The sequence below is a fragment of the Rhinoderma darwinii genome, chromosome 12 (assembly GCF_050947455.1).
Source record: "Rhinoderma darwinii isolate aRhiDar2 chromosome 12, aRhiDar2.hap1, whole genome shotgun sequence".
NCBI classification, from domain to species: Eukaryota; Metazoa; Chordata; class Amphibia; order Anura; family Rhinodermatidae; genus Rhinoderma; species Rhinoderma darwinii.
The window spans coordinates 78,844,077-78,857,007 of NC_134698.1; the positions used below are offsets into that span (position 1 = coordinate 78,844,077).

The 12,931-nt window shown below is 44.5% G+C and overlaps 1 protein-coding gene across 4 annotated transcripts in view; it reads left to right on the top strand.

Moving 5' to 3' along the window:
• Positions 1-12,931, top strand: part of PPP2R5C (protein phosphatase 2 regulatory subunit B'gamma) — a 70,261-nt gene that overhangs the window by 39,341 nt on the left and 17,989 nt on the right. For all 4 annotated transcript variants that reach the window (XM_075844242.1, XM_075844241.1, XM_075844243.1 and 1 more), the window contains one exon: positions 10,706-10,905. In XM_075844242.1, coding sequence (XP_075700357.1) covers positions 10,706-10,905 — 200 coding nt within the window. The remainder of the gene's footprint in view (positions 1-10,705; positions 10,906-12,931) is intronic.

A 12,931-nucleotide genomic window follows, 5' to 3' on the forward strand; every position in this document is an offset into this window, starting at 1 on the left:
CGATTATCAGGCAGACAAGTGTTCATGTAACGCTCGTTGCCGATAATTGCCCGGTGTAAACGGGGGAACGAACAGCAGATAAACGAGCAAACGCTGGATCATCTGCTGGTCGTATCGTTTTAAAAAAGTAAAATATTATCATTGTCGGCAGCACATATACGCAGCCAACGTGATGATAATGTACGGGGACGAGCAACCAGAGTAAGGAGCGCTCATCCCCAGCCATCGCTCCGTGTGACAGGAGCAATCGAGCGCCGATCAACGATGTCTCATTGATCGGCGCTCGCTGCACTGGCCGGTGTAAAAAGGCCTTAAGATTGCCCTTAGTTCATGTTGTTGTCTAGTGACAGGTTCACTTTTTAAATAGGATTATATTTTCGTGACGACGGGAACGGGTGGGTCCGTGACCATTCCGAAACAGGCGTAACTGTGGTATAAGGCGGATGGATAATTGGTTATTCTAGTATATAGTTATGGTTAAAACGATCGGTTACGATGTATGGAAATTTGCTCATTCAGTCATAACCGGCAGGACAGGATAAATATATTCACCAGCATTTGCTTAGAGGGGCGGTGGTACCCAATTTTTTTGAATTAAGGGGTCTGGTCTCTGACCCCCCCCCCCCTTACCAAGCGCTCTGACTGACCCGTTCATTCCCACAGTTCTGCAGCAGGCCAGTCTGAGGGCGGTCACCAGAGGGAGAGACTGAACAAGAACCCTAAAAATATTGGGGTATCCCCCGTCAGTAAACACTGTGCAGGACTGAACTTCTCTCGCACTGCGTGTTATTTGCGTCAGCGACATATTTCTCCCCTGATAAGGACGTGAGCGCTCCCTGCCAGACCACTTCTAAACCAGGCGCTACTGATGTGGTGGAGATCTGCGCTGCCAATAATTACCCCTTATCTGTGCTGGGAGATAACCAGGCCCCGCACAATCGCTTACTCACAATATATGTTCCCTCCTCGGAGTATTGCGCGCCCTAACGTTACCTCTAGAGTATTAGCCGCTTGGGTTTTATTGATAGCCGCTGTAATCTGCTAACGGACACTTTTTTGAAATGGTGCCATCCTTAAAGGTGGGCAGATGCCTCACTGGCGCAGCCAAGCAATACATTTCACAGGTACGGTAAATGGGTTCATGTGGAAAGCTCTATCCATAAAGTCAATGTGCCAGGACTGGTCATGCAAGATTTCTGTCTCCGAGGGTGGCACGCCATTATACATGTAGTAAATCTAGACGTGTTATCATAGTTGATACCACCCTGCAGCGCCATAATGTGATGGTGCCATTTAAACTTGGCATAAGATTTGTTCAATTTAAAAAAAAAAAATTTTATTTTACTTCCCCTTCCCAGTCCGAATTGGGACCTTTTAAAGGGGTAGACCTGTATTTCGGGCAGCTATATTACAGCTCTAGAATTGAATCCTGCTATGGGGACCTGACTGGATCTGGCATGATTGAGACCAATCCGGATGCCCCTTAGCCCTATTGGCTAGAGCCATTGCAAAGGGCAGCTTTCTGATTTTAATGGGCATCGTGTAAAGGCCCTTTTACACCGGCCGATAATCGGCCGGTGCAGCGAGCGCCGATCAACAAGAGATCGTTGATCAGCGCTCGTTTGCTCCTATCACACGGAGCTATGGATGGGGATGAGCGGTTGTTACTCCGATCGCTCGTCCACATGCATTATTATCATGTCGGCAGCGCGTCTCCCTGTCTACACACCGAGTTGTGCTGCCAACAGCGATTTTTAATATTTCACTTTTTTAAAACGATATGACCAGCAGATGATTGAGCAATGTGAACGCTTGTCTGCCCGATAATCGCCCAGTGTAAAACCCCCTTTAGTCGCTTGCCTTGCTATGTCACATAAGTATATACCTACTGAACGGGTCACAAGGGTCACATAGGAGATGGGCCCACTAAAGAGGCTGCCCAAATGTCGCATCCCCTGTATGTGCAAATATTTATTCACAATGACCGAAGCGTCGACCCAGCCCAGTTCTTGCCCTCTTCCTTGTTTTTGGCTGGTACACTGGTAGCGCGATGAAGATAAGAGGCTGCCAGGCACCACTGGCACAGCTGATCTTCGGGTAAGCAATAAAAACAGACAGGGGCAATAAAAAATGACCATTTTATTAAACCAACAGGCACGTAGATGGCAGATTACAAGTTTATAGAATTCGAGGGAAGATCGTGTGTGTGTGTGTGTGTGGGGGTGGGTGGGTGGCCTGGCGGCCTGGCAGACCATTAATCGGCACGATCACTTAAATGGGCCGATTGTGGGCCGGGGCCATATACTGGGTCTTGTATGGCCAGAGTCCGTGATTTCCCAGCTTGCTAGCGTACGTTGTACAAATGGTTAATTTTTCTTGCTGAAGTGAGAGGTAACCCCACATGCCCCTTTATGACGGGTATCTGATTGAGTGCCAGTGCTGTTTTTGTAGATCAGGTTGGCATTGGTTGTGTGTAGAAGATGCATTACTGGGCTCCGTCTGATAATCCACAAGTGTCACGCTGCTTCCCCTCCCCCCTTTTATCTCTGAATTGCAGATATTTCACATTTTGTTTCCATGTTCAGGCTTGAAGACGATGAAAATGTGACTACATACCGAACGCGCATGATTGACGGCCGCCCGCCTCGCTGCGTTGACTCGTAGGGGCGGGAGGCTGACACCGTCTTTTATTGCCGCAAGTAGATTCTTGTGCCACTTTTATGTTTTTGTTTTTTTCGTCTTTCACACAAACCAAATGCGGCCCGGACTTGCAATCCTATACGTTTTCTGTCAACGGTGAGACATGAAATACAAGGAATGCATAGATTACACGCAGGCTCCGTCTATGGACTGCTGCATCATTTTTACTTTTATTTTCTTTCTTAGTCATTTATCTGCTGTGCAGTTGACTGCGATCTATTGTTCCCTGTTATCAGCCATTTCAGGCTGGTGAAAGGTTGACTGGAGAGGTTTATAATGGGATGAATGGCCTAATGTTGCATTAACGGCTCCTACGTTGCTGCGTAGATCTTCAGATCAGCCATTCTGGACTGTAGGAAAGCTGGATGACATGTGGGAGCTGTAAGGGACTGGCTGACAACAGCTGAACTTAACGAATGATGAGGTCTCATGTACTTGTATTAAAGAGTCTCTGTCCCCACATTATAAGTGGCCTATCTTGTACATGATGTGATCGGCGCTGTAATGTAGATTACAACGGTGGTTTTTATTTAGAAAAGTTATGACCTATTTTTAGATTTATGCTAATGAGTTCCTCAATGGACAACTGGGTGTGTTTTACTTTTTGGCCAAGTGGGCGTTGTATAGAGGAGTGTATGACGCTGACCAATCAGTGACCAATCAGCGACCAATCAGTGTCATACACTCCTCTCCATTCATTTACACAGCACATAGCGATATAGCTATATCACTATGTGCAGCCACATAAACACACTATAACATTACTGAAGTGTCCTGACAATGAATATACATTCCCTCCAGCCAGGGCGTGATGTCTATTCAGAATCCTGACACTACAGCACAGCAAGCGTAATCAATTTAAATGACCGTTTACAGTGTAATCTCACGATATTACGCTTGCCTTGCTGTAAATCTCATAGAAACGTTAGCAAAGTGTCAGTATTGTGAATAAACATCCCGTCCTGGCTGGAGGTAATGTATATTCACTGTCCGGACACTGCAGTAACATTAGTGTTTGTGTATGTTGCTGCACATAGCGATATGGCTATATCGCTATGTGCTGTTTAAATGAATGGAGAGAAGTGTATGACGCTGATTGGTCACTGATTGGTCAGCGTCATACACTCCTCTGTACAACGCCCACTTGGCCAAAAAGTAAAACACGCCCAGTTGTCCATTGAGAAAGTCGTTAGCATAAAGCTAATAAAGGTCAAAAATGATTGTTTTTCTAAATAAAAACCACTGGTGTAATCTACATTACAGCGCCGATCACATCATGTACAAGATAGGCCACTTATGTGGTGACGGAGCCTCTTTAAGGCTGTGTTCACCCGTCGCAGTTAATTTGCTGCTGTTAGAAAATCCCCCCTGCAAAAAAAAACACCACAAATTGACTGTGACCTTGAAAACACCCTCAGTGTTGTTTAATAGGCTCCTTAAGGGGGTATTCCACCCCAAGACATTTATTACATACCTTTTTAAGATACACCACAAATGTCTGATAAGTGTAGATCCTGCCTCTGGGACCCCTACCTATATAGGGAACAGAGGTCCCCTGAACTCCGTTTTGTAGTATAGTTTGGCCGAGGACCACCCGAGAGGATTTGCCATAAACGTCTTTGGGTGGAATAGCCCTTTCTGTAAGCCGTAATTGAAAGGCTACTCTCCGGATCAAAGACCTCTATACAGCGGACAGTTTTGCCCCCAGTTCAACCCGTGGTCAAGGTTTTATTTTTATGCCCACTGGTACTGGTTCTTTAAGGGGCAAATCTGCAATGGACTGGATACATTTTCTGGTCGAAATCTGGTTAAATGCTATGGGTATGGCTAACCATTTAAAGGAGTTCTCCAATTCAGACAATCCCTACTTGTGAGACCCCCAGCAATCAGCTGTAATCTGTGGGGAAACCTTGCAGTAAGTGTTCAATTTCCCTGCAGTGCCACCACAGGGGAAATGAAGTATTACAGTGTCCATTCATATCAATGTAATGTCTGTGTAATACAGGACCGGTCCTCCAGAGAGAGAGACGCTCTCAACTCTGATCAGGATCCTCATCTCTTGGTCAGAGGTCCCCCCCCCGATATTAACTCAGAATTCCCTGATAGGGTGTATGGAAATGAACTTTCTAAACTGGACAACCCCTTTTTAAATCAGCCGAAAAGATTTAAAATTGATCCAATATCTCCAATAATTGTGTTACCCTTTTTTTAGCCCTGTAAACGCCTCAATAATTAACGTCTGTTCACTTATCTCATTGCATCTATGACATCTTAAAGGGGATGCCTCATGAAGACGACCCCTGTCCATATGCCCTATTAGAGCATATGGACGTCATAGAGGGGGTCCCCCATTTGGGACCATGCAATACATAGATGACAATTTATAGAAATATCTGCCATGTAATGCTACATTGTGCAGCCCCCGAGACAACAGCGGATCGTTGTGACTTGGAGGAGCCGGACCTGCAACGATTTAGCTGAATGTTGCACCGTCTTCATTCATTCTAAACATTACCTAGACCCCAGACACTGAGCAATTGCAAACTGCGTTCTCATCCCGGTGCAGAATGGTCTCCACAACCCATATAATCCCCTTTATAGAGATGAAATCTATTTCTCCATATTCCGGTTTTAGTTCCTTGTGGTCGGGTTGCGGCTCTCCCATGCTGCGCACTCGCTCTTGCATTTCCCGTCCTGAGCAGCAGCAGTTTGCGTGTCGCCGTCATTTTGCACCTTTCCAGTTCGAGCTCTCAGCCATCAATGGTTTCCAGGCAACGATGACGAAGGCTATAATCGAGTTTGACTGTGTATTGTGTGTTATTTACTGCCATAAACCCTGGTGGTTTTCCTGCCCCCACCTCCTGTCTCCGGCTTGTTGCACAGAGTGATGATGATGCATGGCATGCAAGGGCAGGATAAACCGATGCCAGGCAAGGAATGGCAACCAGAAACATTGCTGCTCTGCCGGAAAATCTTACCCACGTGTTCTATATTCTGAATCCTCTCCGACCCACAAGACAAAAAATCCTGGGCTGGTTTATTTGGCATAGATTCTGCAGCGTCCCCTTTCTTTTTGCTGCTGAAGGGGTTTTCCGTTTTTTTGTCAATTAAGCTGAATCATCGTATCATGAAAAGTTCTGCAGCTTTCTAATATATTTTGTTTCAAATCCTCACCGGTTTCATCTCTGCTTGCTGTCAGTGAATGGAAGACTTTAAAAAATATATATATATTATTATTTATTTATTCCGGGACTGAAAACTCATCTAGACTTAACCCCTTAAGGACACGGCCAATTTTGGCCTTGAGGACAGAGCAATTTTTTTTACATTTCCCTCTTTGCATCCCGACGCTCATAACGCTTTTATTTTTTGTACGACGTAGTTGTATGAGACTTTGTTTTTTGCGGGACGAGTTGTACTTTATGTAGGTACCATTTTTTGGTACAAATACATTATCGTTTAATTTCTATAAATTTTTAATTAGATTAAAAAGCAGAAAAAAAGCAGTTGTGCAGCAGTTTTAATATTTATTTTTTTACACCATACACCGATCATGATAAATAATGGTATACATTTGTTGTACAGGTTGTTACAGTCGTGGCGATACCAAATATGTCTATATTATTTCATGTTTTGGGACTTATATTTTAAAAAGTTGATTTATTATAAAAAATGTGTGTTTCTGTGTATTTTATTTACTTTTTATTTATTTACCATTATATTTTTTTTTACATTCATTTAACTTTTTTTTTTTTAATCCCATAAAGGGATTTATCATTTTTATTTTTATTTTGTAACTGTAATGTACTGGCATAGATCTATATGCCAGTACATTAGCCTGTTACTGATCGTACACAGGCAGTTGTTAGGACATACCTCAGTATGCCCTAACAACAGGAAATATGTTCAGACAGCCCTGGGGTCCTTCACTGGACCCTGGGCTGTCTGGCCATATGAGTTATGGGCTTTGATCGCGTCAGTTATTTTCTGTGACGCGATCAATGTGCAGTCCCCTCTCCTTGAACGCCGCGATCAGCTGTCATCGCGGCGTTCAAAGGGTTAACAGCGGAGAGAAGATGTTTCTCTTCTCTCCGCTGTCAGAGCGGGGCCGTGGCTGTGTATTACAGTCATTGCCCCGCTCTCGATAGCGCGCACAGACGCGCGCAGGGACGGCTGTCACACAGGACGAGTATGCTCGTCCTAATGCGCGAAGTGCTCGCCGCTCAGGAACAGCATACTCGTCCTGTGTCGGCAACCAGTTAAGGGCATGTTCACGCGGCACGTGTTTGAGGCAGAAAAATACGAGGTTGATTTCAAGAGAAAACAGACTCGAAATCCAGGCGTTTTCAGAGCAGATTTTCAAAGCGTTTGAGGTTGTTTTTTTAAGCAGGTTTTGAGACGTCTGATTGAAATGTCAATGGATAATCGGTTTGTAAAATGTTTTAGGAAGGGACTTGTTTACTTTTTTTAAGCCTGTTTTTGCAAGGCATTTGTTAATTTAGCAGAGTACAAATATTCCTCTTGTTATAATAATAATATAATTATCTTTATATAGCGCCAACATATTCCACAGCACTTTACAATTCAGAGGGAACAATTACAGACAATATCCGACATTACATGGTGATAAAACGAACAATTCAAGCCGGAGGAGTGAGGACCCTGCTCTCAAGAGCTTACAATCTATGAATAAACAACACGGTGTATTTCCCATTGAAATTAAAGGCAAGCTGTTTGCAGAGATATTTCCAGTGAACTTCAGAGCATAATATGAGCGTTTTATGCTCCGAAATACACCTGGACATAATCCGTTTGGACGTGCACTAAGGTCCTGTTCACTCGGCGTGTATTTGACGCGTATTTTGGCACAGTTTGCAAATGACCTCAATGGAAAGCGTGCCGTTGGTACGCGTCGCCATGTCCATTCGCGCCCAAAGGTACCAAATGTTTCCATAGTCGATGGGAATCCAATTTACACGCAAAAAATACCCCGAAAACGCATAAAAACAGCCTGTATTTTAAAAAGCGCTTCACAAAAACGCTACAGCACTTCACACGTTTGTGTCTTTTCGTTTGAGCGCCGTGTGAACATGCTGTATAATTCTCACAGCTGAGGACTGTACACAATTGTAACAAGTCTAGAAAATCTTATGTGCGGTTACGCAGCCCGGACTCCACTGATACATTGTTGCAAACTATCAGGACAGGAGAGATCTTTGCTGCTAAAGTCTTAGGCCCTGTTCACACTGAGTTTTTTGCAGGTAGAAAAATCTGCCTGCACGCCGTTTTTCACGGCGGTATTCGGCCGCTGCCATTGATTGTGAAGGGCAAATAACACTTTCTCTGCCTCCCGTTGATGTCAATGGGAGGTCAAAGACGGATACGGAGGAAAGGGCATGTCGCTTCTTTCTCCCCCAAGCGTTTTTTTCCGCTCGCGGGGAAAAAAAATGCCTCCTGTTAAATCAATAAGAGGCATTTTTTGCCGCGGTTTCCGAAACGGATACTAGTATGCCTATACAGTGTCATACATTGGAGGTATACACAATGGGAAATTCACACGGTATATAGCTCTGATAGAACCCTCGAACGCAGCGTGAACACATAAGGCAAGAATCCCAGCCCAACCCCTGGGTCTAATGACTCAGACTAGCAGCATCGTAGGGATCTACTGAACGATGTTGTCATCTCGGGTATTCCGACCCACGGCCTGTATTCCGCTCCAGCAAAACTGACCGTACTCACAGAGGATTGCCTAGACTGGATACAATTGCAGCAAACCCTCAGCTGTGAGCAGGGTCCACCATTTGCAACAGAACAATTCCAAAAACAGCCATATGATGGGCAGTGTTTACGGTCGGAGATTTCCCGTGTAGCTCGGCAGGCGTATTTTTTATTGCTTCTGGTGACATGTGAATCCGTTGCAGATCCGAGGCGATCGCTGCCGGAACCGGCTGAAAATATTTGGCACATTAGCTGCTTGTATCCGCAAATCCCACAGAAAAGTGCGCAATTGACCTTCCTGGCAGCTGGGACTGGTTTCTGGTTGCTGTTTGTCCAGGGTTTGTAGCCGGTTTGCTGAGCTCCACTTCCGCACATACTTTGGTTGAGGCTTTGTATCTCATAGCAGCCACATAAATGACTGCGCCTCTGGTTACTCTCGACTCTTCACAAGTGTCTGGGTGTTTGGCCACAGAAATGGGAACAGAAACTTTTTTTTTTTTTTAGGGCTATTTTAAGAAGAGGTTTTCTACTTGTAGCGTTCCTTTAACTGGCCTGAGTTTGCATTCTACATTATAATCACATTCAGTGTCCGCACCTCATGCATGTTGGATTCTGTATTGACTTACATGGGTAAACGCATTGCGCCAGCCTGCAGCCGTGTTCCCGGAGATGAACTCCCACAAACCCAATTGACCGAGTGTATTAGAGACGTCGAGCACATTCAGTACTCGGGTAAATGAGACTTATTTGATTTAAACGTTTACTGTCCCTTTAAGCCATTTCAACAGGCGATGGGAAGCCGTGAGTGTAGACCGGGAATTTGCAAATACATTTTTCATGGATCCACAAAGGAGGCTCCTATCTTAGAAATGCGTCCTGCCCTGTGCATGCTTTGTGTAATTAGTATGGATATATACATTCTTGGCCGATTACACTTTAGGCTGTGTTCACATAATCCCGATTTCTTGATGTGCCTTAGGCTTTGCTCCGTTCTTCTGAGTTGTCATAGGACCGAAGAAAAGAAGTGCTAGAGCCATTGTATCACAGAGCCTAACGGTCTTGACTTTAATAGGTTCAGTTGGGTTTACTTGCGTGTGTCCGTCTAAATAGCGTATCCTGCTGTGATATTTCTACCAGGATTTTTCACCAGAACTGTGACGGAGTCTCCGATGTGAACAGAGCCTAAAGGCCGCCTTGCCACTAGTATGTCCGATTTGCGTCCACAAGAGATGGACCGTTTTTTTATGAATATAATGTATGCTTCGAGTTTCTTGCAACGTGCACACGCTCAAAAAAAACGGATGTGTGAATAGCCCCCTGTCAAAACCAGACCGCACACTGACGAGAAATACGTTCGTGTCAATGTAGCGAGATAGAATGACTCTGACCCGGCTGATGACTGCGAAGAGAAATAATCAAGTCCAGGGCTCCGTTCGATCGTCAGGTTGCAGAATATCAAAGCGGTCGTTGCATAGTCAGATCGCTGTCATGGAAACCATGACCGGGCAATGCTGGGAGGACATGGACTGTGTCTTCCTGGCATTCGTCTGTATACAGATCTCTGATCATAGTGATATAATGGCCTTATAGCAACATTTTGTGACCGGTATATAGGAGAATGTAGCGGCCACACAGATCATTCAATCTTCACTAACCCAACCCCCCACGGTGGGGGAGGGGAAATATAAAGGACCCTTATCAACCATCCATTGGGATGCAATGTATTCTTGCAGTTTAACCCTTCATTTTAGTTGATCACATAAATTGTCCGACTTCACATATTACTCGCTACAGGGTCTCTAAGCCAAAAAATAATGGAAGCGCAGGAATGTATCACTAGGGCTGGATCTCCGTTTATTGCTATAAATCATTTTGAGATGCCCCTCAGGCTACTGTAATAAGACTGGTTTATTGTAAGAACCTGCATCAGGTACTGTATTCAATTGAAACCTAATTGGATGAGCCACAATGAGAGGAGAGGGGGAGAGAGCGGCAACTGTGTGGCTGCCTGGGTGACCCTGTGACTAAATGATGGCTCCGCAGCTGCTAAAAATGGCTGCTGTCGCTTTACTACTTCCTGGAGTCAAGAACAAGACGAGCCTGTGTTTATTTACTTGATGAATAATTTTCTTTCTCTTGAGAACATCACAAAGAAATTTCCAGGAGTCTAAGCAGACATTCTGCTGCGGAAATGTGTTACTGAATGAAATATGTCATGCGTCGCACTGAAGGTTCGTTTCGTGGGCACTGTTCTTACCGTTCTTCTTTCTTATTCCTCTTACAGATGTGCCCCCAGCCGAGCAAGAAAAGCTGTTCGTCCAGAAGTTGCGCCAATGTTGCGTCCTCTTCGACTTTGTTTCAGATCCACTGAGCGACCTGAAATGGAAGGAAGTAAAGAGAGCGGCTCTGAGCGAGATGGTGGAGTATATAACCCACAACCGCAATGTCATCACGGAACCAATCTACCCTGAGGTCGTTCACATGGTGAGCCCGTAGATGTCAACATGACTGCTGGATAATAAATCAATGAATCTGTCTAACTGATCTTCACTTACGAAATTGTGCAATGCTGCGTCCATTTCACCGAACGTCCTAACTGGAGTTATACAGAACGTTTTATATAACGATGAATGGTTAACAGGGTTTTCCCGGACTGTAATATTGATGGCCTATATCTGATAAGTGGGGGTTCTGACTCCTGGCACCCCCTGTATGAAGGGCCTGTGGATACAGCGCCATGTCTACTTAATTGTTTTCGCCAGCACAGCGCCGTACATCTGGCTGTGGTTGTGCCGGGTACTACAGCTCATTTCCATTAGTTTGAGGCTGCAATACCAGACACAGCCACAACCTTCAGCTGATTGGAAAGATTTCCAGGAGTTAGACCCCACAATCCGATATTGATGGCTCATCATAAGGATAGACCATCAATATTAGTGTCGGGAAAAAAAACCTTTAAGGCCTTGTGCACACGACCGTAGCCATGTGCATGGCCATGATTTTCAGGTCGGACGGCCGCGGAGTGTCACCTGCGGGCCTCCCACAAATCGTGGGCCATGGCCGCGTGCATTAATTTCTATCAGCCTGGGTCATGCACGGACCGTGGAAACCACGGTCATGTGCATGGGCCCATTGAAATGAATGGGGCCGCAATTCACCCGCAGATTTGCGGGTGAATTGCGGCCGCAAAAATAAGTTTGTGTGCGTGGGGCCTAACACACCTAACAAAGGCAATACATAAATTGTAGAGTCTAGGGGACTAAAAAAAGTTTAAAACAAGTTTTAAGAAAATGTACATAAACAAAACGTAACAGTTAAAAAAAACATTTGCTCATTTTTCACCAAAAAATACGTAAACCGTAAAAATAAAATGAACATAATTTGTATCGCCGCATGCGTAAATGTTCAAACTATTAGACTACGTTCACACAGGGCAGATATGCTGCGTAAAGGTACACAGCGTATCCGCCCTTGCGGTCGCAGGGAATTCCGGACGGAAAACTGCACATTAAAAAAAACGCATACCCTCTGACGTCCTGCAGACCGGCCTTCTGGGATGACATTTCAGCCTGTGATTATCTTCAGCGGTCACATGGGATGAAACGAAACGTCATCCAAGGAGGCCGGCCTGGACTAAGAAGCACAGAACTCTGGGTAAGTAGATTTATTTTTTTCTGAGTTGTTTTTTACGTTGTTTTTTTTTTTTTTTTCTACTTTCCTGCCGCAAAAAAATACAACATCTGCTATTTGTTGCGGGTTTTGCCTCCCATTGAATTCAATGGAAAAAACCTGCAACAAAAAAAACCATTACGCAAAAACCATGGACATGCTGCGGATTAAAGAACCGCACCGCAGGTCAATATCTGAGCGTTTTTTTTTACTTTTTGCGCAGTGTGTGGATGAGATTTGTACAAATTTGCTGTGTTTACGCTACGTGTGAAATGACCCTCTAAAGTTTCACGTTATTTTATGTAATCATAAAGTTATATATACTCTAAAACAAAAGCAACAAAAATTACAGCTCACCCTGCAAAAACACAGGCCCCCACACAGCTCCATCAACAGAAAAATAAAACCGCGAGGCTCTTAAAATGCGGCCAGGAAGAAGTTAAAATTGTCTGTGTCCTTAAGGGGTTAAAGTGTACCTCCAGTGATGTGGGAGAGCAGGCGGTCTGGGTGCCAGGCAACCGTGTACCACAACAGAAGCCGCCCCGGCTTGTAACAAGGACTTTATCTGTCAGCTGGCTATAATCAGGACAGGTTGAATTGAATGTAACCAAGAAGGTTTCCATTCACTGAAGGCAAGCAGCTTCTTAAAAACATCAATAAATTTGAAAATTGCAGAACTTTTCATTATACAATAGATACATTTTATTTACATAACATTGCTAAACCCCATTGAACTATGTCATAAATAAGCACAGCGATATATTGCAGTTTTTAGTCTGGCTACTGAGGCTCATAATAGACTGACCCTTCCTGTTCTGTAGAGATCACTTCTCAGCAGTCA